General features: G+C 42.9%; 2 protein-coding genes across 8 annotated transcripts in view; both read right to left on the bottom strand.

Moving 5' to 3' along the window:
- Positions 1-17,726, bottom strand: part of rps12 (ribosomal protein S12) — a 209,637-nt gene extending 191,911 nt beyond the window's left edge. For 2 of the 6 annotated variants that reach the window (XM_062559614.1, XM_062559629.1), the window contains exon 1: positions 17,717-17,726. The gene's annotated coding sequence lies outside the window, so the exon portion shown is untranslated. Of the gene's footprint in view, positions 1-6,744; positions 6,755-12,895; positions 12,906-17,716 lie in introns of those variants that run through there. The other 4 variants (XM_062559609.1, XM_062559627.1, XM_062559624.1 and 1 more) reach the window with 2 other exon arrangements.
- Positions 87-26,062, bottom strand: si:dkey-71h2.2 (low density lipoprotein receptor adapter protein 1). 2 transcript variants are annotated; one of them, XR_005114184.2, is made up of 11 exons: positions 25,647-26,062; positions 12,571-12,713; positions 10,398-10,510; positions 5,030-5,144; positions 4,557-4,629; positions 4,377-4,463; positions 3,909-4,036; positions 3,188-3,222; positions 2,402-2,890; positions 1,805-1,833; positions 87-1,370 (listed from the first exon to the last, which is right to left on the bottom strand). XR_005114184.2 is itself a non-coding variant. In XM_037449406.2 (10 exons), the coding sequence occupies exons 1-10, from the start codon at positions 25,729-25,731 to the stop codon at positions 1,324-1,326; spliced, it is 855 nt and encodes a 284-aa protein (XP_037305303.1). In that variant the 5' UTR covers positions 25,732-26,060; the 3' UTR covers positions 87-1,323. The 2 variants fall into 2 exon arrangements, 1 of the variants encoding a protein (XP_037305303.1); XM_037449406.2 differs by lacking the exon at positions 2,402-2,890 and having other exon boundaries at positions 25,647-26,060.
- Between the last annotated feature and the right edge of the window lie 1,072 nt (positions 26,063-27,134).

The following is a 27,134-nucleotide window of genomic DNA, read 5'->3' as shown; positions in this document are numbered from 1 at the left end:
GAGTGATCTAAATGCGTCTAGTCTAAGCAGAGCAGTATTTTTATATATATAATAAGACATGGAACAAAGGCCCTTTTTGTTGCCCAGACTGCAGTTAAGAGAAGAAAGCGTGAACCCTGTCGATCAATGTAACACGATTACTCCATTGAGGGCAGGATTACGACTTAATAATGAAAAACTGCACTTGGTTACTGATGGTTATATTGAAAAAAAAATAAAGCAATTCCTCCAGCGATAAAAAAAAACACATGCAAGATTATATTTTGTACAAATTGTCTAAACTAATGCAACACACACAACCATGTACACATTCACTCTGAACAAGAATAATTAATAAAAACAACCTTTGTGAAGCCCTGATTCTATTCATCCCACTTCTTTTACAATGTTCATATGCATACGTACATTTTACAGCTTTGATATTTAAAAAATACAGAATAGGGAAATAGGTTTCTTCACTCTGATAATTTGGCCTTGCCATGCACGCGTCCCTCTTAACCTTCCATCATTGCTATTCCTATTGAGTACCTTCATCATCTTTATGTACAGTGACAGCTGACTCATTGAGGAGACGGAAGAATGTAAAGTAGTCGTTGTAATTTGGTTTCAAAAGCCATATTCATGTTTTGAAGGAATGTCTGAGGGAGAAAAGTCTGCTGTTGTGCATTGCTAACATAAAGCACATGGAGAAAATACTGGAATATCACCTATTCTTTTTACACACCAAATGGGTTCGTCGTGATGGGTACCACTCCAAAACGGAGGCATTGTGGGCTATAGTGAAGCTGTTTATATATTTAAATTAAAGATCTACTTGAATCCGCACAACAAGCTGAAGGATGAACACGTGAAAATAAAATTTGAACCGGCTTTGCTGAGGATCTCCATCACTGACCTTCCTCCAGTGACGGCTTAGACTGCCAGCAGCTTCTGTGTTGAGCAAACACAGACAACCTTCAACCAAATCCCCCTTGAAGTGGAGCGTTTTTTACGAGTTCGATATAAAAAAAGGAGTCTTCCGTGGAACTACCTCACGTGTAACTTGCAGGGCTGTGCCGAACGTTGTGTCCCTTCCTTCATCTGGCCGTTAGTGAGAAGATGGCAGAAGTGTGTTGAGTGGCAGTTTATGACATCGAGGCATCCATTCCACAGAAGATTAAGCAGAGCTTCACCGATTCAGTCCGTGAACCCTGGTAGCTCGACGTGTTTTGCCAGCCGGTCGTCGTCGTGTTCTGCGTTTTGATTTGATCTCTGAGCTGCTCCGGGTCGGGCAGGTGTTGTCGGAATGTGTTATTAAAGGTCATTCCGATTCCTCTCCGGGACTCAGAGCTGCATCCTTAGAGACGGGTTCGGAGCGGGACTCGGCCAGTCTGACGGAGACGGAAAGGGTGAGAAAAGTAATACATATTCAGAGAGGTCAAAGGCAGGGAACATATATCCCTTCAAGGAGCTCACAGGATATGCTGAAGGTTCATCTTTAAGGTCAAAATCAACCATTATACTATTTAAACTAGGTGTGTTTTTGCCAGAAGGCCTGCCTTTCTTTTTGATATATTCAACATGTTAAAAAATATGTTCTTTTGTACAGTACAATGTTCTACTCCTGAACAAATGTTCCTATCCCAGTAGTTTCTCTCATGGAAGGGGTCTTTAAAGCATCTCATCACAGAAGGTCAATAAAATATGGCAACCACAGGATTTGCATATTTCTGGAACAACTTTCATTTAGTATTATTCTAAATGCAAGGCTTCATGCAACATGCAATGTCAAACAAGCCAACGCCATGTCGGTCACATGACTTACCGGTGTCCATCTCCTCTACTTCCATGTTGCTGAATGCCAGAGAGAAGAAAGAGAAAGAGAAGTAGCAGAGGTTTAAATATGTGAAAGCACCAAGAATGTTTCTTATATAATAAACCACATCAAGAAACTTTATATTTAATTCAATTGTTAAATGATTAAATCTCATCATTCCCAAGCTGCAAGTGAGGGTTAACTCCAACGCTACTAATGAATGAAGTTGAAATGAAAACTTAAATAAACCTCTTTAAAAAGGCAGTTGATGGATAACCATCTACCATTGTTACAATTTGAATTTTTTTCCACAAAAGCCTCAACTGTGACCTTCGGCGATAACGTTAATTAAAAGCGGTGGAAGTGGTGTGACAAGTCAGAGGACTATGCAGCATCGCTAGTGACCGCTAGAGGATGTGCTGCTACATCCAAATCAAGTGGAATAACTTGATTTAAACTTTAAAGTAAGAGGCTAAGCAGGACATTAAATGAAGAGACCTGTTAATAAGGGTTTTCTGTACATGGGAGATACAAAAAAATGAAACCTAAAATAACTGAAATCACACGTGACCATTTTGTAAAGGTGCCTAAAGACCAGAGACCCACCGCCCTCCTCTGCTGAGCTAAAGGCCCCCTCCCCGGAGCCACGTGTCACACCGAAGTGTGACAGCCATGACAACTGAGTGCGATCCAGAGTCCTCCACATTCCAGAGCGCATCTCGTCTACCAGAAGCAGGTCGGTAATCCCTCGTCTCACGGATGACCTGCCTTCCTCTTCTGATCTCCCCGCACACTCTGGGCCACACTGCTGCGTATAACCTCCGCCTCTCATCCACCCATCTGCCTCCACCAAAGCGCTGCATGCTCCAACACAACAAACGTGTACATCGGCGACAAAACCTAATGATTGGCGGCTTCTTTGATCTGTTGAGAAACTTTCCACTAATAGACACTAAATCATCTGTCAACACAGTCAATGATGACTGAACGAATACATATGTTTTAGGATACAAATTAAGTTACCATACAGTTATAATGTGCATCCACTCTACATCACTGCCCTGGATTCATCTTCATCTTTTAACGCAGAGTTACCTGGGAAAAGGAGACTTTTGCATATCAGTCTCTGTGAATTTCAACAAATATTTGTGTCAATCAATGTGTCAAAGGAAGTATTTTTTTTCAGAAAGGTTACTGACAGCTGACAATCACTCTCAGTGCAAATGTCAAATATGCATGACAGGATTTAAATGGCGAGAAAATATTTCTCTTTAGAACTGGAATCAACAAAAAATGTATTTAATAAATATGGTTCTGCAGGTGGAACCATTTGAGTATTTTGTGGACCAGAAGAATCGCCCGGGTTCAGCAGTAGTCATGTGCAAAGGTTACCTTGAGAACGCATCATCAAGGCCATCGTCCACGTCCTGTTGGACGAAACAATATCAGTCAATAGACACGTAAAACTACTGCAAATAACACCCCTGCTGCCGCGGAGGCTCTTTGTCATAAGGTCTTTTAAGTGGTACTCAAATTAATTTATGAGCTAAAGAATCACTGCACGACACAGGTTTTTGTTCCAATCACTGACTGATTGAATATATTTCATTAGAAACACAGCCTGGGAACAGTTTCTACACAACATTTGGAAGCAATTTAATTCAATTGTTGTTGTTTTTTTTATTTAAGAGACACTTATATAAATATAATGGAATAAATAATCTCTCCAATTTACACTGACTCGAGGATTGTCAGCCTGCAGGTGGGACATTCTCATGAATATGGTGCCACCTAGTGTTAAGAATCCGTAAGTGGACACCAATAGTGAGCCTCTTTAACATAAACGTTTTAAAAGGTTTGTTTTTAGTTTTACTGCCTATTCAAACTGCTACACAATAGTGTGTGCCTGCATTTTGTCTCAGTAAATGGAATTTAAAAAGTTAAGCAAAATGCCTGATGATCATGATGTGTCGAGGTCTGTTTGCCAATAGAAGCAGTGCTCTCCGTAACCCGTTACTTTGGAATTCATACCATAGAATTAAGATTTAATCGGAAACAAGAAGGTTTCCAGCGTTAATAAAAGCAGAAAGGTAGATAAGCTAGTGGGACCTACCCAAGAGTCGTGTTTGATTGGTCGCCTTCGAGTGGGGTTGCTGCGAGGCGACGGCGAGCTGAGTGAAGCGGAGAAGAAGGGCCTCCGGAGCTTCTCCTCCGAACCAACGGGCCTGCGTGCCTCTGGGTCTGAGGGAGGAGGCAGGTGTGGCCGAGAGGTTGAAAGGGAGCCGGGAGGAGACACAAAGGACACCCTCCAACTGTTAATTTTGTGAGTGACAGGCAGTTCTCCAATAGCTTCTCGCAACACCGATGAACTTTTATAGGCCCAAACAGGTAGTAAGTGACAAGAAAGTCCCCTTGAAAATGCTGAAAAAGAATTCAAGTTAACTTTGGGCTGAGGATAAAGATTCCTTCCGTCTTGTAGTATCGATAAGTGTTACTACAGGATAAGGATAAGTGTTCATCCTGTTAAGAATAAATGGGCCTAATGGAATGTGCAGAAATGTGCTTGAGGATGTGGACAAACCTGCAGGCCCACACGGAGTGTCTGATGTCTGTGTCTGTCCTTTGATGGCTGCACAGGAACAGCAGGTCCGGGCTTTTTTGTTTTTGTCTGCAGATAGAAGAAAAGTGTAAAAAAATGAAGGAAACTATAGAAACCGAAAGGATTCCTAGTCACTGATTGGATGTTAATCAGTGAACTTACCTTCCTGAGCAATCTCCCACAGATCGAGGGCTACTTTAAAGGCCTGGGCTACAGTTAATGTCACTGCTTGAGCCTGTAGAAAGGAATAAAGAGATGAAAATTCATGTTGAATGTATGAAACATATTGAATAGTTGAGATTCAATTTGGTGCTCAATTTAAATGCTTTGCATTGATATCTTTAGTTGGATTAGTGAACCATTTACTGGGATGATGCACTTTAAAATGTAAGCTTTTTTTCTTTAAATTATTTCCATTTCTACAAACATTTCTAAACACAGACTGATGATCTGTGAGGTGTCCAGGCCACAAGATGGAGCCATACACAAACTTTTATATTAAGCCACTCTCGCCCAGGTGAATTCAAACCGACTCAGTCCTCAAACAAACTGACCATGAGAGCCGCCTACGCCCAACTGCGTGTATCAAAATAGATCCAGACAAACACACATATACACAATAAAATCACACTCACGATCTTCTTCTTCTGGCAGAGAAAGGCATGGCACTCCAGGGTCTCGTTGAACTGACTCTGAGAGACGTAAGCGAAGACCTTATCCTGAGTCTTATCTGCTGTGCAGTACGAGATTCTGCAACAGAGAGTACAGAGAACACAAAAAGCATTGGTCCAAAATGTTCTAACACTTTCAAATAGCCCTAAAAACATGCCTTTATGATGACGAATGAGCAATTGCACCAAATACATATGTATGTGTAATATGCGTATCGGCAGGTTTGAACCGTTTGTCCTCACACACTCAGGAGCTGCACGTCAGTGTGAGAGGGAAAAGTTGTTATTTATGACTATTATGTTTTAATATAATAAATACTAACCTTAAGGAGGGGGAAAAAACACACCAAAGTGTGGTTTAAATATTGCTCTACCGTGCCCTCTTTCAACTGCTTTCATCATTTTTTACTCTCATTCCTCACAGTCTTGTAACGTGCAGGATCCATTTCTGCTAATATCATCTAAGTCATTTGTTGCGATAAAACACAGAAAAGATGGCACAAATTTTCCCGAAAAACACACATACATACATATAAATATATATATATATATCAAATGTATTCAGGTTACCTGTATATGCTATGCCTTGTTCATATTCGTCACTTGACAAAAACAAGCAATAGAGAAACCTCGTGAATCTACCAAAAGCCAAAAGTTATTTTGTGAAATAATAACGGCTTTATTGAGTATATTACAATTTCTGATGACATTTTTCTGAATTTGCGCTGTAACTAAAGTTGTTGATTCCTTCTGCGACTGTATTGCGCTTTGAAATCTCGTTCCTAACTTAATTTGTTCTGCATCTTATATCTGTTCTTTAAGAAATCCAATTGCCTGCAAAACCAATTGACAGCTACGGCCAGTTATTTTCAATGGCAATCTAAGACCAATCTAGACAAAGACCAGCGCGCCATTAGGCTTCCCAGCGACAGCTCGTATAGGTTTACTGACACAACGGACTCGAAAAGCAATGGATTGGTTTTTAGTGGGATTTCGTGTAGGTTGTAAGAAGCCGCATCGATCTCCAGTGACGCCCTTCGTCTATCTGGGGTTTGTTATCTAAACTGGCAGAGCGTGTCATGTTTGTCGCTTTGAATAGATGTGCAAGGGAGGGATGCACTCGATCTTTGTCGCTATAATTAAATACACAACCCACATCTTTATTGCTTTCACCCGCACAAAAGCAAAAAGCATTCCACGGGCCGCAGTTGTTGTCTTGTGGTGAAAAGATCACAATTTCAGCCTCGCTGAAATAAATGTAGCTTCTCGGGGTCACTCGATGCACGTCATCACCGACGGTACGGGGGGGCCCCATCCAGCCCTGACTTATGAACTGCAATCAAAAAGGGATCTGCACCTATCAGCCGCTTCTTTTGGCTGGACCGCTTCAAGCAGAGCACTAAAAATAAAGTGATTTATTCTGTAAAAACAACAAGCATGAAATCACCAGCGTTCGGATCTCCCTCTCAGATTGTTTGCCGGCTCGCTCCACCGATGCATGACCCACATTGCAATGCCCATGACACCCAGCTGAGGATTTCCTCCGTCCTTTGACATTTATTTGGGCCCTAATTGCTATAAAAAAAAGTAAGCGGGGGTGCGGTGAGGGAGGGGCGGCGGAGGGGGTTGAAAAGGTTGGCCTACTTTTTTTTACCGAACAACAAACATAACACTTTAATCATCCTCTAGTTTCCGCCCAGAATATCAGGCGCAAGCCGATTTCACTTTTAATTTGAATCGCGCTGCATTTGCTTTCTCGGAATTTAAATTTGTTGCATACATTATTGATAAAGCAATGTATTATATACATCGCACATTGGTTCCCTATGATGATTCGCCAGCAGCACTACAGTAGCAACATTATCAAAATCTATGCTACGAAATCAGTAACTGTGGCGATAGCAAAGAGCATTTTGAATAGATATGTATAGAGAAAAAAAACGAACCCTATTTTTTTGTACAAAGGAATTTTTTGGATCACATCATTTTGAATATATATATATGTATTTCCAAGTACTCAAAAGGCCCTGATCTGTGCTTGCTGAAGTTTAAAAACATCGTGGGCGGTCCAATTTTGCCCGAAGCCTGAAAATAAAAAGAAATGCCTGGAACTCACAACTCCTCTTAACAGTCCTTCAGCAGCAATCATACGCAAAATGAGCAAATAGGTCAGTAGACTTACGAGCCAACACCCCCGATTAAGTAGCAGCAAGGATCAATAACTAGTGTGAGAATGGAGCAAGGTACAAAATAAAAAAATGATGTTGAATGTCTCCTCTTAGCAATAGCAACTATTTCCCAACTGTAAATTCATCATTCAAAGAAGAAATATTTGTTTTAGTATATCATCCACATGTCAGTATTCAGCCTCACACCCAGCTCCCTCTATTCTTCAGTCATTCAGACCTGGATGTCCGGATCCAAGTGCGTACACCTTTCCCACCTCATAATCACTGCCACCACACAATGGATAGTATTCACAGAACACGCCTTCAGCTTGAAACAACAGGAAAGAGAATAATTGACGGCATAAACATTCCCACTGAGCTCGAACAACAGAAGCTGCACTGTCAGTCTGCATCATATCTCCAGAGGGGCTACGTGGACCGCAAGCCTTTGATCTCCTCACTGTCAAGAGCGCCGGTGTTTGAGAGGCAGAGAGGGAATATCAATGGAAGAATTTAAATATTTGCAGTACAAAGCCTGAATGAAACTTCAAACACTTCAAATGCTGTGAATTCTCTGCGTACACTGAATAAAGCATGCACGCCATTTAACCCAACAATGGGGTAGATTCTCCACCGGACAGAGGTGCATTAACGAAACACAGCGATTTGCTTCTGCTGAAGAAAGGCGGGCATCAACAATTCTCGAATGTGGAAAATTTTCAACAAAAAGGCAAAATGCATTCCTGAATGTTGGAGAAAAGATTGACAGTGTTCACATATCTCAGATATAACGTGCAGCTTCAACAGGTGCAGGGGAGTTATTGTGTGGTTTTGCTGATTGATATTCTGGTCGATCTCTGAGACCTTCCGTCAGAATATGAATCAGTAACAGCAGTGCGGATGGAAGCTGAACACCTCACAATGTTCTGCTTCAAAGTTATACAGTTTTTTAATTTTAATTTTTAAATTTATTATTACTTGTATTCAGAAATTAGACATTTGTTCTTTATTTACGATCTAACATCTTCTGACTTAACAGAATAGTTTGGCAATTTCAAAATAAAAAGGAAACAGCACTCTCACGTGCATGTGGTGCTAGTTTTGTTAGCTTGGCCACTTGTTCGTAATGTTGTGGTCCGCAAGGTCACATGTTCTTCATGCTGGTTTCCCCGCAAGGTCACATGTTCTTCATACTAGTGTCCCCACAAGGCCACTTGTTCTTAATGTTGGTGTCCCCACAAGGCCACATGTTCTTCATGCTAGTGTCCCCACAAGGCCACATGTTCTTCATGCTAGTGTCCCCATAAGGCCACATGTTCTTCATGCTAGTGTCCCCATAAGGCCAATTGTTCTTAATGTTGGTATCCACGCAAAGCCACTTGTTCTTAAAGTTGTGGTCCCTGCAAGGTCACTTGTTCTTCATGCTGGTGTCTCCGCCGTTGTTGAAACAGTTCATCACATATGAGCATAAATGACTCATCATCCGATGCAACTTTTTAAATGAATGAGCCTCTTCATGCTCCCACAGGGCCACTTGAGGTGTTAACAGGCCCATGCCTGGATCCCAGGGCCCGTCCACACTTTTTTGCCATTCATTTGCCATTCTTCATGCTGATCCCTTCTAATCCCTTCCAACATTTAGACCTGCAGCAGCACTGCAAGGCAGACGTGACCATGTTAAAAGATCAAGCTCATGATGACATCATCTGAGCGGCTGAATTCAATATCGGTTTGCAAAAACTGAAAAGGCCACCAATACGGGATGATATTTATTGTTTTTATTTGTGCGTGTGTTGGGTGGGGGAGGGCCGCCCTGTGTTTGTGTGGGTGTGGATATGCGCGTTGGTGGATGGGTCATGGCTGCGGGATCTTATTTCCAAACCGATGGCACGACGCCTTCCCGTCTCTCTCTTTTCTATTGCTCACTAAGCTTCGCCTGAGGGACACAGCCCCATCGCAGAGTGTGAATGCACAATTAACTCCACAAAGATACACATTCACGTACACTAAAATGCCCTTATGTCCATCTTTGGACAGGCATCTAGGCATCTTATATTCACCTATTGTCTTCAGGTTATTCGGGTTGTTTTGCAAAATCAACAAACATTTGATCCATGGCCTCACATTGCTACATTTGGTTCCCCCTTGACTTGCTGTATTGGCCAATAAGTGGATTATGTGCAACTAAAATAAGACATAAGAAAGGAGGGGGAAGGGGGCCTAGAGGAGGTGGGGGTGGGGGTCTCACGAAGGGGAAAAATAAATCCTCAGTCAACCAAAGCTCTGCATGTGGCCCTTCTCTCCTGTATCACTACTTGAGTTTCAAAGTGGGCAATTAGTCATGGGGTATTCCTGCGTTCATGTTAATACGCGCAGAAAATAAAGATTTCTTTTAATACATTGCAAAAATGAGAGGGGTTGGTAGAGGATGGGCAGATAAGGAGGGAAGAGGAGATCAAAGTCAAGGCTGATTCCCCTGGCCTGTGGTCTGTTACCACTGATAAGGTGGATCAGCAGACCAACACACACACACACACACACACAGTGTATCAAAGCCTGTTCTTTAATCACAATCCAGCCACACAGAGAGCTGTCTGTGTTACAGGATTCTATCACATCCTGTAACACAGACAGCAAATCACAAACACACACAATTCACTGATTTGGTAGATTGACAGAGGTTGACTTTCATTGACACAGAGAGAGAGAGAGAGAGACAGAGTATCCGACGCCCCCCAGGCAACTACCACATGCCCTCCCATTATTGGTTTCCCAAGTAATTGATCAAACATGAGACTCTGCTTGGTTTAATCCAAACAAAGGCATCCAAGAAATGGACCGAGAGCAAAGTGACCTATATAGAGGACATCAGTTTATTCATGGATCCGATAAAGCTTCCTCTTTGTTATTAGGACTCAACCCCTTTCAGCCCCTTTAGTAAACCACTGACAAATGTAAAATGACACTTCTGCAGACAGTGCATTGAACTGCATTGAATTGCAGTAATGTTCCTTGCCACTTGTAACATGTAAAAGCGCACACTCATTACATGACATAAGCATTCCATTGAACAGCATATGGCTTGGAGTCCTGAAAGGTCAAATGTGCACAGCCGCTGTGCAAGTTTCTCTTCCGTGCATTTGAATACAACACTCCATATTTACCTGTAAATGGAGACATTTTCTATGAGGTCCGTGGTCTCTGTGTCCGTCATGATGATGCCCTTCGGAGACACCGTCAATGTTACTTTACGAAACTTCTTAGCACTGGCCCTGGCCTGTGAATACGAAAAACACGTTTACATCAAATGCAGAACATCTTGCCGAAGAGCCGCGCTGTCCCGCTTGACACAAATACAACATGATCTTACTTTTCATAAAACGCCAAAGACCTTTGAATGCCACTGTTGCTGCCGTGCAAAATTAGGCAGCATGCTTGAGTTGTCCCAGAAATGAGGGGAATTTATAAAAAGGTGACAAAGCTCGGGGGAGGAAAGCTGCAATGTGTTGCCCGGAATGATGGCTACACGTTGCAAGTTGAGGTCGGGCTGGCAGCCCCTCGCTGCCCCCCCCCCCCCCGCTCCGCTCCATCTGGTGCTTCATAAAACACGGCCACAGTGCTGAGCTTGCGTTCTGCGGGAGCGCCTTTCGAGCGATGACAATGACCTCCTAAAGCTGCAATTAGCGAGCGAATGGGAGCAGTTTACTTTCACATCCAAACGGTATCAGGTTAAGAATCAGTAGAGCGACAGAAATACACAAGGCAAAGAAAAGAAAGGGTTTCATCGTCGTACACATGGAGACTGCCTTCACTTCTGCAGAAGGTGAAACGGAGGCCAACAGGGGGGAGAGAAGCCGAGGATGAAAGGAAGTGGGATCTTTGCTCAAACAGGAACAAGGACTTCTGAAGGACAGAAGGAGCGGTGCCGGGGCTCGCTGTGGGAGCCTCAATGCCCCGGAGACGGTGACAAGGAACAGCACATGCTGCTTAAAACTACAGCTCCTACAACGTGGGGAACTCATAATAGAAGAAGAACAAGCACCGTTCCTTCACGCAGAAAGTGCAAACCACCACTTTCCTTAAAGGCAAAAAAAACAACTATCAAATCTGTCAGCTCGCGATACGGCGCGTTCAGGCCTTCTCTACGCGTTTCATCCCTCTGTCTGGTCTTATCATGCCTGAAAGGGGCATGTGGCAAAGGGGAAAAGTCACAAATGTATTCAGTAATCTCATTCAGGTTGATTGGTTTCCAAGGGAACAGGCAGAGACATCGGAGTTGCTTTTCCTGTCCTGGTGTAATTCGATTGAATCGCAATCCTGCCATTAGGTTCGGTTTAGACTCTAATTGAGAAGCGGGGGGGGGGGGGGGGGGAGTTTATGATTAGGATGCCTTCGCCAGGCTTTTCTTTGTGTAGAGAAAGCCTTCCAGCAGATTAGACATTTTCTATTGTTGGCAGCGCTCAGTGAAAAGGTGCATATGTGTGGGAGAAAAATGGAAAAGAGGAAATGAAATGTATGGAATTTTGTGTTCGTAAAAAAAGTGGTTTGTGTTTGTCTACAAGTTCACCAGTTGAATCTGAACAGTACAACGGGATTTGGAATAGATGAAGAAAGTCATTCCCCAAAATCCCCCATGTGGCTCAGTGTTGTTAGGTAAACATCATAACACTGATTTGACTGCTGCACATGTGCAACTACTGATAATCCTGGATTAGCAGCTATTTTTGCTGACCTCGGCATAAACATGACTCAACTACAACTGCACAACAGAAAGTGATGACACGGGTTGCCCACTTTAAAAGTTTTTCTGCACGTCAATTTAATATTTTACAGAACTTTGGAATTTAAACTTTTTCTTTTGAATGGACTTTTTCCAATAGGAAAGACGACAGCTCACACTGACAATGGGTGACGATGAGTGTTCACAAGGGTTCTGTTTACTTGAGAATACATTTGCTGAGGTGGGAGTGAGTACAGCTTCTATTGTACCGTAGATTTGGTGCAACAATTTACCAGTTTATCATTCGTGAACATACAGACAAAATATTGCCCTGCACAAAAATGCACTTTTGACAAGTATTCATTCACACACTGCAGTTTGAGGCTATAATTTCACAAAACCCCTCGAGGGTTCCTATTAAAAGCATCGGCGTAATTGAAACCTTCACAATGTCACTCTTGAAATTTCCCGTTGCTTTTGAAGATCCCAAAACTAAAGATTGATTGATTTGATCAGCCCGATCATGTGTACCCTTTTCTGGACTCCCAATAAAAACACCTAGTGTGCATGACTCCCACTATAAAGTCGCATGACTCAGAAGGACACCAGTGACTCACCGTGGACACGATTCTACGAATGGCAGCTGAGGCCATCTCTTCTCCTTTGGGCTGACCCACCATTGTCATTCCCAGGTATTTGACATTGAATACCATCCCCTCCAGCAGTGTCTCCTTGGTGTCCGTCCAGTTTTCCGGCAGCTCTGCTTGGACAAAAACACAAAAGACATGGGAATTCGTCAGCTTACACTTTGTAAATTAGACTACACCCTATTTCAGCTGACGTCGGTTATTATTCTCAGAGGAGAAATGCGGCACAGGCCCGACAAACAGAATGGCTGCAATGTCTTGCTGTTGCTGTGACTCCCAAACCAACAGCACAAAGCTGTCCTCCACGCAGGGAGGGAGGCCGTGCCCCGGCAGAGAGCTTGAACTGTGGCACAAAGACACCTGGACTCCCCACAGTCGGTGCATCGGGAGACAGACAACGTACAGAACTGTGCAACAGACAACATTCCGGGATAAACTCGACGGGGCGATAAGTGAAACGTGACGTCTCGCCTCTCCGGGGGGGAATTTCTGCTCAAACGCACACTGAAATGATCGTGAGATTGAAAAAGAGAGAGGATGAAAGGTAAAGAGACGCAAACACAATGGCTGTCTAACACTCTACTGGGCTTTTCTGGCACCAAATTCTCCAAATGGGCTGAGCCATCTGTCACTGGCAGGCCCCATGCAGCTGTGAAGGCGAACAGCAGAGAACACCATCTCCTTACAACGCGTCCGAAAGCTATGAATTATTAACTAATCTTCCATCGTACAATGGGGGCTGCTTCAATACCAGAGAGCACATTTCATTAACATGTGTTAAATAGTATTGCTTTGATGGCGGGCATCATGGCTGGTTGGTTGCTCTCGAGCGGTTCTGGATGATGAGAGGTCTGTACTGATTGAAGAGATTGTATTTCGTCTAATTGGGACACGAATATTTAAAGCAATTCATGGTTCTGAGCGTGAATGTTCACACTAGCTGTGAATTCATGATGCTCTTCAATGCGCTAAGGATCCGTGAGGCAGGAATTCATCCTCTCTCTTCCCCCTTCTGCACAGGAGCTTGGAGGTCAGGGTCAGTTAGTGAACACCGGGGGGGGGGGGGGGGGGGGGGTTTCAGTTGCGGCCCTCTGATGTCCGCAATGCGGAAAACACAAACAGAAATGTTGAAACTAATGATTGTGATTCAGTCAGCTGAGAAACACAGAATTTGCTTCCTCAGAAAGCCCCCAGATCCCAGAGCTGCATCACCTCGCAGGCTAAATACCTGTCAGAGAAGCTGCAGCCAATGAGAAGGCAAGACGTGTTTTAGGATATTTTGAGGGTTGTACTGTGTATTGTTATTTTATTATTCAAGGAATACTTACTCTTCTACTCTCATTGTACTTCTATTGTATTCTGGTTTCAGTTAATTTTTTCGGTAGTGGACATTTCACAAACTCCAAACTCAATAAAATACACATGAAACAAGTTTTTTAGACATTTAAAAAATAAAAATGACCAAAGCAAAAGTGTACCAAACTTATTAACATAAGTTGCAAACAGTAACATTACCATCTACCCGAGGGTTAAAATACTGAAGTATAGGTGGAACATCCAAGGCCAACGTAACGTTTCTGTGTGAGATCGGATGTGTCAATGCACGGTGCTCAAATGGAAAGCATGACAAGCCAAGTATCACTTCCAAACAATTAAAAGATCAACTTGATCAACTTCACTATTCACTATCTATCAGTACATTTTTGGGGTCGGCCAAAGATGGGATACAGCCAGATGTATTGCATGCTTGTGTTCTTCCAAATGTCACATCACCACAATGTGGTGAAGTGCTAGCGTCCGTGTTGTGTCTTCAGCAGGCTACAAGCATTAAATATTAAGGAACTTCATGTTGATGCTGCAGGGTTTCCAATATATCATCCCCCTAAAAGAGGAGTGCTTCAATTTTTAATAAATCCTGCGTCTACAGAGGGACCGCTGATAAGAATGACAGGCGCATGCAAAGGGAGGCTAATTGGATTTTAACATGTTTAGGAAAATACTGAGGGGGGGGGGGCTGAATATGTGCAATTTAAACTTTTATTGTTCTCTACGCTACATTTGTCATCTGAGCACGGGTGTGTTACTGGGAGAGTAAAAGAATAAAAGATCACCAAAGGAGATTGGGGAGGGAGGAAGCCAATAGCAGCCACGCAACACTTTCCACACACAGGCTGTTGCAGCGAGTGCACGGAATCCATTATGTTCGCACAAAAGCCTCACAGTTGGGACACGCGCTGAAGGAAATCAATGCGCTATAATGAACGCACGTAGCCATTTGAAGACATCACATTTACAATACCGTCGCCTGGAGATATTGAACGCTGTAAGAAAAAAGAAAAGAAACATTCGGCACTGTCGATTGAACAGCTGCAAAACATCAGCGTTTCGTAGCAAGTGATCTGACTGCTGTGGAGTGATAGGCACAAACTCAAACTGCATGCAGTGATCGCCAGCTGATTCCTCTAGCTACAACACTTAGACATGGCGAGCGAGGGCGAATGCGCTTGCACGCCGGGGGCACACAGACCTGCACAGATACCATCATTTGACTTTGAAGCAAGGAATCCGTTTGTGTGAGGGTGAATCCTTTGCATATCTGAAGGGCCGTCCCTTTGTGTACTTCGCTGGAATAAGATTGCGCTGATTGATAAAATAACACAAGGATTCTCTGTTTTCAAAATTTGCCCACAGTTCAGTAAATAGGCCATTCCCGTCCCAGCATCCTGGTTTAAATCCAATGGAACAAGTACAACACAAATATATAACCTGCTTTTTGGACCCAAGTGACACTCCCATCCTCCACATCATTAAGTATCATTTCTTCGCCTTACTGTTCTACTCATCCGATAGAACTTTGAATCTAGGACACCACCTTGACAGGAAAATAGGCCGAACATTCAGGGAAGATGGTGGGCTGAGAGTGTGTGTGTGTGTGTGTGTGTGTGACTGGTTCCTCATACTGCCTTGAGGGGGAACCGAGTAAAGCTTAGTCCTGCCTTTCAGACTCTCGCTCTTCTCACCATTTTCTTAATTCTATCACTCAACACCTCTTTCACCTACTGCCTCTTATTATCCACTTCCTACAATTGTACCCACACATAATAAAAGTCCTCCTGTTCACATAAAAGAGATCATCTTGAAAGGGGGGGGGGGGCTCGGGAACATTTATTCATATTTTGGACTATCAATCTGATCTAAGATGCAAGCCACCCATCATACGCCAACTACAACAAAGATGGAGTCATGGAATCGAGCAGCTTATGTTGCTAGGCAACCACTGATTGGAGCACTATCAGCCCAGCAGCAGCGTGGAGGTGGTACCTGCACATTACGTTACTAAACACACTGGCAAAGCATCAAAGGAAGTGCGCTAAAAAACATTTTAAAAGGTCTCAGACGAGGTGGAGTTACCTCCCGCTTCAAACTGGAGCGCTACATCAAACTCCCGAATTGTAAATGAGATATTACACATCCAATGGGCCCATTTACAAGTCCTCCAAAAATAAAAATATTTTCCCTTTAATGGCAAATGGCAAACTGAGAACTGAGAGCAGAAAAATATGGTCAGAAAATGTTGGAAATCATTTGATCATTGCTTTTCATTGGAGAAGAAGGAACCACATATATTTTGATGCTAATGAGGGTTTACTTCAGCTTTGATGCTTTTTATGTGTTGTGCGATGAAATGTTTTTCAGAGATTTAAAAGAAGTTTCATGTAATTGTGAGGCTTATCCGTTTCTGCATTTAGAAGCTGTCCTGATAAAGACGAAGGTGGGCAAAACCAATAAAATGGATGATTCCAATCTTTGACAAAGATAAAAAGAGTTTGGTTTGGTTTGTGTAGAGTTGGAAACACACAACGTGAAGTCGAGAAGCCTTTTTCTTTTTCAATGACAATTTGTTGCAGCGTGAAGCATGAAAGACACAATATAAAATTACGTTATTACACAAAGCTAACTTGATGAAAGATTTTTCCCTAATGTCTTTCATGTCTTCTTAAAGGCTTCAACCAAGGGATCAGGAACTGTCCTGCTCGGTATCGTTATATATTTTAATTGGACCGGATCAAACCAAGGATCTCAAACAGCGGCGAGACGCTGATTGACTCAAACAGTCGAGTTTTGTCCTCAGAAGGAGAACACTTGTTTCCTTCACTCCAATTTCAGACGTTGCAGCCCCCTGGTCCAGAGAAACAGACTTAATTGTTCACTTTGACTTCACTATTCTTAACATGGTAAAATGTTGTTATTTTTTAAATATTAGATATATTGTTTTTTTTAATCATTTCTACTGGGGACATTTTTATCCAAAAAAATTGCTCCGTGTGGAATAATAACGTTAGTCTGAATATGAAAGCAGTTTATGATTCCCTCTTGTTCTTCTGAACCTGGTGACCTGCGTGGAGGCTCCTCTCCGGAGGGGCTCCTTGGATCACAGCTCCCTGGCCGGCCCCCTTTGGTTAACCCCTTCTGCACCGGCACCCTAATCTTTACCGCTTTCCTTTACTTGACTGAACCCAACCTCCCCCCCTCAAACCTATTCCCAATTAAGTCGGCCCATAATTAATAATGGCTTCATTCCGAAAATCCTGTGTGGAGTCATTTAAAAGTGTATTTGTGTGCGTCACCGTGAGCTAATTAATCAAACAACGTTGCCAGGGGAGTGATTGTAAACAGTCTGTGTGACAAACTGTTTACAGTCACCTGACAGTTTATCATTGAGTGAAGGGCATTTCGTGGGGAGACGACATCAGAGGAAATGTCCATTGAAAGCACCTTGAGCCATTTTGTATTGCGTGACAAAGCTTTTACTGTGCTGCTCTGCTCGGTTCAATCAATACTCCTGAGATATCCATTGCGGATTATTCCTAATGGCATTTTGTTGCTAAGGCAACAGCTTTGGTCCAAGTTTACTTCCTGGCAGAAGAGAAAAAACACTGCAACAGAAATACAAAAGGAGCCCATTGTTTAAAACAAACAATCAGGATCAATTTCCTCCCAAAGGAAATTAATGCAAATACAATATTTTCCAAAGCTGTCTCCATAGGAATAAATGGAATTTTAGACCCTGAACCACTGAGAAAATATAATAAAAAATTATAAATATAATAATTCTCATGTCCTGTATAGAAAGGAAAATGGGTCATATTGACATCTAAATTACGAGCTATAGTTCAGTACAGTGCAAGATCACAAGAGAAAGAGTAGAAAATATGCCAAAATAGCATAACCACATTAACAATACAGCTACTAGAGGAAATCTTTCCTCCCGGGCATTTATTCATAAAGCATAATTGCTCAGAACCGTTACAGGATTGTTTTCATTAGCAATTCAAACAAGGCATGATTCTTTCTTTGCTGATACGGATCTTTTTCCCCCTGGAGTATGCCGGCTCCAATTTTGACTTCTTCATCAACTATAAATAGCTCCCGTGACAAGAACTCCTTTCATGGAAAAACAGATTTGTATTCAATATTTTGTTTTGTATTCCACGGTACGGCCGTAACTTGTAAAAGAATAAAAAAACGGTTTTCCCAGTGTTGATCTCAAGCCGAGTGCTAGAAAACACCACTTAGCCGGTGCAATCATTAACTTTCCAATCCATTATCACAGCAAAGCAAAACAAGTCACCTTGGAGCGCTGCTAATCTCACTTGAGTCAGTTTTCTTTCACAGATGAGGAGGTGAGGACTCCCCACGGGAAGCCTCTCTAATGCTAGTAGATCGCTTTAGACCCGTCCTGAGTGATGGATGCTGGTCTGACACAGACAGACACCTCCCGGGGTACCAAGGGGGGCGTAGGGGTAATCAATGGCAGTGTGCAGTGTGCCCATTCAAACTAATACATATACACAGTTTCTTGTCTCTGGTTAAAAAGGTCCACTATAATCTATATATAAATATAATTGTTTCTCAACATTTAAATGTAATGGTTGACGAGATATTTCCTCTGGATCAATGTGATGTACAGAAAGACCAAAAGACTGACAATGCCTTCCTACATGTACATTAGAAATTGCATAACAAGCATAACAAAAAAGCAACATGCACAAAAAGGTAAAGGTGTTTTTATCACACTACAGAAGTTTTCCATTTTCACTTTGACATTGCAGAGAGATGTATTTAGGAGTGGGAACGTCGGCTCTCGGATGGGGGCATGATGTGTCAAAATTGTTGAAGGGAGCTTGAATTTTTCAGAGGAACAGAACACGGAGATGGGATTTAGCTCTCCAGTGGAGAAGCAGTTTCAGCTGAAGGGCCCAAACACACACACACACACACAGGTATGTGCAGTACTTCATCGCTCTCGCTCTCTCTTTACAACACACACACACACACACACACACACACACACACACACACACACACACACACATACATACACCATCAGAATGACAACAGAAAATATACACGGAGAGTCTCTAATAGAGTGACAGCATATCCTACAGAAGTCACAGAGAAAGAGGACTCAGGTGTCCAGACTTCACTTGACACACTGAACAAGAAGCTGTGTGTGTGTGTGTGTGTGTGTGTGTGTGTGTGTGTGTGTGTGTGTGCGGTTGCAGCATCTCTCCCGAGATAGGATCTCAGTTTCCATGTGTTGCATAATTCACTTTACTCCAAGCCGGTGAACCTTGTTGGTGCTGAAAATACTCTGGAGGGACTGCACAGAGCAGAATAATAACGAGCTGCACACAGCACAGGATTTTTACAGGTTTGTGTTGATGGAGGTGAAACAAGGAAGATGCTATTTCCTAATCTGTTTGGACTAAAGGAGTGAAAGATGCCCACAGCCGTCCATGTCAAACCGGTTACGTGAAAGAAAACAGATGAGTTAGCAAACATAACCATTGACAGCATATAATGTATATATATATATACTCGGGGCCATGACAAAATCTTATACACTTGCCATAACTCATGGTCTCATGCAGAAAATCAATAAAGAATATGGTGTTGAGCAGATTTTAATAACATGAGGCAGAGGCTTTTAAAAATCAATATTTGTGGAGTGCAACAGTGAACGAAATATACTCGCAGCCTTAAATATAAGCCTGTGAAGGAAAAAAAATACACATTGCGAAAAAATTGGATGAAGTAGACACAGATCTTCCGGTAACTGGATATCAACTAAGATGCAACACAATCAATATGGCAGCTCTTGTTCTGAGATGAATACCGTAGGTAAGCTTGGCAGTGGCCTTTCCCAACAAAAACAAAAAGGGCTTTTAAAAGATTGAACCCGAACCTCCTGATATCACAGCCGCACATCTCGTTGGCTCCTTCCTGTCATCCTTAAACCACCAGGAAGAATTAAGGTGACTCTCCTTGGCACGTTGGGGATTTACGGCATTAATACAGATATGATACTTGTGGAATGGAGCTCAAAAGGACTCCCACTAAGCTTTGATTAAACCCAGACAGGACAGAAAAAGAATGAGACATTATTACATTTCAAAATACCCGGAGCGACCGCAGGATCTCAACAGGAGGAGACACGTGTGGGGAAGTTAAACAGCGTTTTGAGCACCCGAACAAACAACAATGCCAACATCTGAACGCTAATACGCTCCACGTGGCTATGCTAATGTTGAGTTTTAGCAGAATTTCTTATTAGTTTAGGGTATTACCATATTTGACATTCAACGCTAAAAAAAAAGTATAGCCAATCAAAGTGAAATGATGAGGTTATAAAATGTCAGGGTCTAAGTAGAGTTATTACGTTGGTCCTTAAGGGGGACGGGAATGTTAAGGAGGAATGTTTAAAGAATGGATGTGATAGTTGTTGAGAGCGTCACAGACACATAACAGATATTGATGAAGAAAGACCGCCACTAAACATTTTAAGATTCACAGAATCTTACACCCCTACGTGGTGTCTTCACACACCACGTAGGGGGGGAAAATACTCCACCGAGAAGCAGACATTCTCTGCACAACTGTCACTGAGGGAGCTGTGCTTTTGACAATAATCCGACTAATCACACTGTTGGGGACGGGGGGATTTAGCTCGTGCAGTTCTCTTCCGAGCAAAGAAAAGACAGTCAAAAAGGTCATGCACTCACGCAAAATAATTGCCGCTATTACTCATTAAACTAAATAAAAGTGAGGGATTCTGCCTTACAGAAAGAAGAGAGAAGTACTTCTTTATGTAATGATGATGGTGAGCAATCAGTCATGACTCCTGAAGACCTTGAGGAATACAGAATGAGTTTAAATAACTTAAATCCTCAATGATAACCTGCTAAATTGATTTCTTATTTCAAAAAGGCGGTTGCATGAAAAGCCATTAGCAGGCCTTGACGTCTTATCTACCCCGTGTCTGTGACTGCTGAGACTGACGAGTGTGCAGGCATGAATTATGCAGCGTATAGGTGGGAAAACTTCCCCTTAAATCATCAGCAGATGCACTAAAGCTCACTTTAGTGCACATATTGACTTTTACTGGACACATGTACTATATACTATATTAGGTCCTGGAGGGTCTATCCTTTACACTGGAAATGCAGTGAAAACACTAATGGTGTTTCTTATTCTCTTGTTTCTCTGCTCTTGGTTTATTTTGTGCTTGTAACAGTAAACAGGCCGTTGCTTTAAAAGGTCATGTGCTGTATGCAAATGTTCCTTTCCTGCAGACACGGTGTTAAATAAATCCAGGACATAGCCACTGAAAGCATAGCATTCAGGCAATGCAAAGACATGCAAATTAATTTAACTGTAAACTTAAACTACATAGCAACGTTTTTTTTCTTCATTCGGTGTCAACTAGGACAAAGCCTTCTTTTTTATTCCTCAGTGGTGAATGTGGGTAGAGCTGGAATAGTTAGTTGAGTGATTGGTTAGTTGACATATTAAAGATAATCTTCTATCTGAATATTTGACTAGTCCGTTTAGTCCTTTTTGATGCAAAATGTATTGAAAATAACAAAGGTTCTCCATGGACAGATTATCAGATGTCTCTGGATTGTTTTGCTTTGGAACGTTGGTCTGACAAAACAAATGTCAACAAATAATACGAGTAATTGTTAGTTGCACCCAACACAAACACAATTGCATCCCCCTCACTAGTATTGTGGTTAGAATGGACCACATTCTCCCAAAGACAAACAGATAATGGACAGATAATAACTGAGCCATCCCCTTGGGTTTTTTAAATCACATTGAAAGAAAATGCATCCGCTGTAATTTGCTCCACACAGACCCCCCCGACATTGATCCCTCCCACTCCCAACGCACTGCTGACATTCCCTCCATCATCATCTTCCCACCATTCCCCATTTGCTTCTGCTCTGCCTCCACCGGTGTGTCCCTGACTCACAAGCTGCTGAGTCTTAACGAGCCTTTGAGAGGTAATTGCTCCTCGAGGGTCCGTGCTAACCGACACCGCTGACTCCTGCGTGTCCTCCAGTCAGGCCCCCGCCAGCTTTAACACAACCGAAGGCTGTAGTCTCCAAACAGTCAAAGTTGACTCCACTCATTTCAGATGGAGCTCTTGCACAGCAATACCAAAAAATGCATATTCTGACAATTTCCTCTCAGCAATAAAATTGGAAATATGTATTCAAGAAAAAACCTAATTGTTTTTCTCTTTTGATATTAACACCCCAGCTGTGACGCAGGAGGAAGCTTTGATATTTACAGCACTGAGAGAAACAACCTGAGGAAACCGCCTTACTGGATTCCACTCAGTCCGTCCCAAAGCTACAAGATGTTAAAAACTGATGCAGACTGTACAGCACAGACATCCTTGGTGCCAAGGGCAAATGTGTGTGTGTGTGTGTATCCTGAGATAGAGAAAGGTCTGCTCTGCTGTTACATGATGTGATCAGAAGGGTAGGCTTGTACTTCGGGCACATGCTGTGCCCCCCCCCCCCCCCCCCCCGTCCTCTCCTGCCAGTGGCTTTGACCTCAACAGATGACAACGGAAGGCCACGAGGGGCGATGGGGAAGTGTGGCACGCGTCAGTATCCTGTGGGCTGAAAAACTGTAAATAAATCTTTTAACGTGAGGTAATAATGTAATTATTTTGCCTGTTAAAAGGTGCCTTTTGAGAACTATTGGCTAGCGTAACCATTATGCCATGCCTATGTGTTGTTCTTATTTCTCATGACTCATCCTGAGGGTTGCACATGTACAGAAGCAGGGCTTTGGGTGCAATAGCTCTCAAATGGTGCTAATGGTTTGTCCGACTTCCACACTGACAGCAGGAAGCGGGATTTAAAAGGCACACTAGGAATGCCACGTCCCTGGTGACAGTAAAGCGCTTCAGAAGGACATTTCTACCCTCCTTCTCCAGACACAAAATACCATTGCTGGCTTTAAACCCCGATGTTATACTGATGGGTTTTGGTCATTCGGAGATATGTGGCTGTTACATAAAGGATCCTTATAGATGTATAGACGCTCGCAGGAGCCTCACAAAAAGAGAGAAAGCTGTGACACTGCATGAAGGAAAAGTGCTTTCTGTTTAATCCCAGGCTTTGATATCCATTTGGTATCACAATGTACAGTATGTCAGCCATTTGCTGGATACTCATATTTCCTTACATGCGGTCGCTGAATGAAAATCTGAAATGTAGGGAGGGACAGCTGATCTGATTATTAGTTAATGCGTTTTCACACAGCTTGTTGCAGTCGTTAATTCAGTCGTGTGCTGTTTTGGATGCAGCACATGGTCCCACCGAGTGAGATTGTTCTCGTGGATTTAACATTAAAACACTGCTCTTTCAGACATTAAACTGACATGTAAAATGTCCATTAACCTAATTGGATGGGAATCTGAAATGGGGATTTCGAGGCACATCCGTTACGGTGAAGTCTGACCTCACAGCGGAGTCAGCAGAAAGGTCATGTGGCAACAGAATTATTCATGGCACTATATTTAGTAAAAGCCTTTTCCATGACTTTAGAGTGCCGCAGCCGCACTGAAAATACAATACGCAGGTCACCACCATTCAACCAATTGCCTCTGCCCTTAACTCACCTCGCCTCTACAGTGTCATTTGAAATGAAGCGCATGCATGGATGCTCTACCACGTGAACGTTCAACTCAGAAGTCCCTGATGGAAGGTAAAATGCATTGTGATATTCATATCATATCATGTATGACTAAAGCGAGACCCTTTCTCTGTCAAAGAACTTGGCAATCCACAGTTACAGGGGCAAGAGTACCCCCCAGATTAGCTGTATGATTTTCATTACGTGGTTATTTAAAAGAAAGGTGACCGGTCCTCTCAACCGTAGACAGGACACAAATAATTCATCCCTCCAACCCCCCCCCCCCCCCCCCCCCCTTTCCAACTTGAATCACCTAATATGCGTGGATGTGACAAGCAGCTGCAATCTCGACTCATTTGCATTCAGACAGGCAGTTTTGACGCATCGCCACGCGCTGGTCCTCACAGACATCCGTGCTGCCTCCAAATGCCCCGCTAAGCAGCTCCCCTAAAATACACCGTGCGGTCGGCATGTCCGCCTGTGACGTTTGAGAGGGCTACAAGTAAGTAATAGTAGTAATGATGAAGAATAAGGTGTCGAGGGAAATAATAATAACTCCATTACATCAATGTTTGCACAGAACCAAAGTCAGAGGCGTTATTCCAAAAGCCATCAGCAGCCAAGAACTTAACCAAGACAACCTCCTTAAAGCCCTAATCCATAATGAGACAACTTTTAAATCCCCGGGATTTACACGCAACACTCTCATATATGTAGAACATGGAGAATAAAGACACCAAGCACACCTCCCTGTATGTTGAGTCTAATTAAAGCTGGCACAGGCTGCCGATTATTCCCAACGCATGAATCCACGATAAGGCAAAAAGAAAGAGGAATCAGCAGCCTGCTAGCATTTAAGGCAGCGAGAAGCTCACGCGTGTTGTAGCTGCAGGGGGGAGGGAGGGGGGGGGAGCATTCAAGACATCACTTCACACATCGGGGAGACAGCAGAGCTGCAGGCGGCCCGTCAATGGTGCAAGGAGCTTTGTTGGTGTAACCCTTCACTCAACCCTCGTGCACTTCACACTGCTTTGACTGGGGTGCAACCTCGCACAGCAACCCTTTATGGATTCTTTTAAATAGCCGTTGTTTGACATTTGCAATTTGTACACTGTAAAAAGCCTCATTATATGTGTGATTAAAAGTTTAAAAAAACACACAATTTAACAACATGCAGTGCGTCTACATGTCATTTATCGCTTTTATCCAAAACGACTTAGGTTGAATTATAACCAATGCGATACATTTTGGAGAAATTAGGGGTTAGGTGGCTCAGGGACACCTCGACTCAGACACATGGGGCAGCTGGGATGCAAACCTCCAACCTTGCGGGTCCCACCGCATCACACTTCTTCATGCGCCACCATCTACAAATTGTCAAAATATTATTATTATTATTATATCTAATTTCAGTGCTGCAACAAAGGATCAAATTAATTATCAACTGATCGGTAATTCATTGAATTGATCATTTACTGTTTTGAGATGTGAAAAAAAGAGAGAGCCACTTTGCTTTCAAATGTCTTGACCAACCACAATGCCAGACCCCAATGAATATTGAATAAAAGACAGAAAACAAAGATACACAGCCACCTCACATCTGATAAGCATGTTTTTGCTTGATTAAACAGAACGATCGATCAAATATAAAAACTTTTGCCGATCGACGCAACGTTACTCGATTATTCAATCAAATGTCTGGTGTCAGTTCGAAAAAGCTCATTTTTATTCATGCTGCATGTAGCCTTGTTATTTTTGTTACAGGACAGGTGTCACTTGAACAGGAGCCACTAAAGCAATTACAACAGAGACTGCAGCCTGTGATTGAACCGCTTTCTCCACCCCGGTGCCTCCAAGCTCTGCTGGGAAGGACAACAAGACCCACAAAAAACACACACAACGGCCCATCACTACAGTCCGGAGGCACGCATTGTCCTTCTTCCCCTCTCTTGGTCCACCCCACCGCCTATTGCTGCGTCGCCAGGATCTTTGTACGAAACATTGAACCGAATCCAAACACCACGATGCGCACACGGAGCCTCACTCACTTTCGTGCTTGGAAGTTCCCCATGTGTGCCGCGGGACTCCCGGGCTCTTGATGATCGCTCTGCCGGCGGATTTCAGGGCATCCATCCCGAGGTGCGTCCGATCTCCGGCAGGTGGGTTCCCCTCAGTCTCCGAGTCCGGATCCGGGGGGGTGGGGAGCGTGGGGGGGGGTAAATACAACAGGCTGGGGCTCGAGTGAGAGGATGCGCCAAAAGAAGGAAGGAGGCGAACCGAGGGAGCGACAGAGAACCCTAGTGGTGCAAGTTCCTCTCCCCGATTCGCTGTAGGTGTCTTCGCACACTTGCAGATGCTGGGAACCAGCTGATGGGCGAGCACGTGCACCTCGTGCACCGTGTCCAAAGTTAAGGGCGTGTCCCGCGGAGCGCGATGAGCTGACGGTCCAAGCTGCTCCAGCTTAGTAGAGAAAATAGGAAATGATCTGTGTACTGTTGCGGTGTAATGGTATATATGTGTATATGCAGTTTCAAAATGATTGGTTGTGAGCTTGTCATGGATGCATACTACGAGGCATGTTATCCTTTCAACATCTATTATTGAGAAACACTACTCTTTCTTTTTTGTATTCATGATAGAACTTTAAATGTAGGATGAATTAAATCAGCATATGCAATGTAGGATGTTTTGCATTTTTCAGGCGCAGTCACATATATGTTTAATGCTTACAACTGTTTGAATAACACAATATATGTTAGCACGACTGGTATAGAAACCACTACAAAAATTGTCTTCTCTTAAGGAAATGCTTCAACTTTTCTTTGGTGTGTTGCTGCCCTCTTTGGATTACAAACCGTTATTACAGACAATATTGGGGGATATCATTACCACTACTAGTAGGTGTAGGTTATTAAAATAAACCACAAAATATAGTATTATAAAGGTTAAAAATCCGAGGATCAGGACACCTGCAAGGGGTCACAAGATGGATCCCAGGAGTCCAAACATGGTTATCAATTGAGTGAAGCAGAACTTTGCACATGATTGCACCTGAAGCCTTTACTTTTTTCATTTTACTTCAGAAAAATATTGAAAAATAACCAAGCAAATTGAAAATTACAACCAGTTTCTGTGCACTTTACGTTCATGTTTGTCCAAAATTCATCATGTTATCCTATTAAATATTTGTGCAAAACTGTCAAATTTGCTAGATGTTTACTAAATTTGGAGGAATGCCAGGGGGCTGGAGTGAGGTCACAGTGGCCTTGACCTTTGACCTACAAGTTAAAATATCTTAAAACAACAAATTCAAAGTCCATGTGTACTTTTTGTGCCAAATTGGAAGAAATTCCCCCCTGCCATTCCATATCTATGGCATTTCCGTGGGAATTAACTGGACGGCCGGAAAGGCCAACTGTAAACACGCTGCCTCTGGCCACACAGCCAGTCGGAGGTCAGCAGATAAATCGTTGAGGGAACTCCTCACTTGAACTTCTACTGAAGAACTTCTATTTGTGACGGACACAGAATATGCA

This window comes from Pungitius pungitius, chromosome 20 (genome assembly GCF_949316345.1).
Source record: "Pungitius pungitius chromosome 20, fPunPun2.1, whole genome shotgun sequence".
NCBI classification, from domain to species: Eukaryota; Metazoa; Chordata; class Actinopteri; order Perciformes; family Gasterosteidae; genus Pungitius; species Pungitius pungitius.
This window is presented reverse-complemented; position numbering and strand designations above follow the sequence as displayed.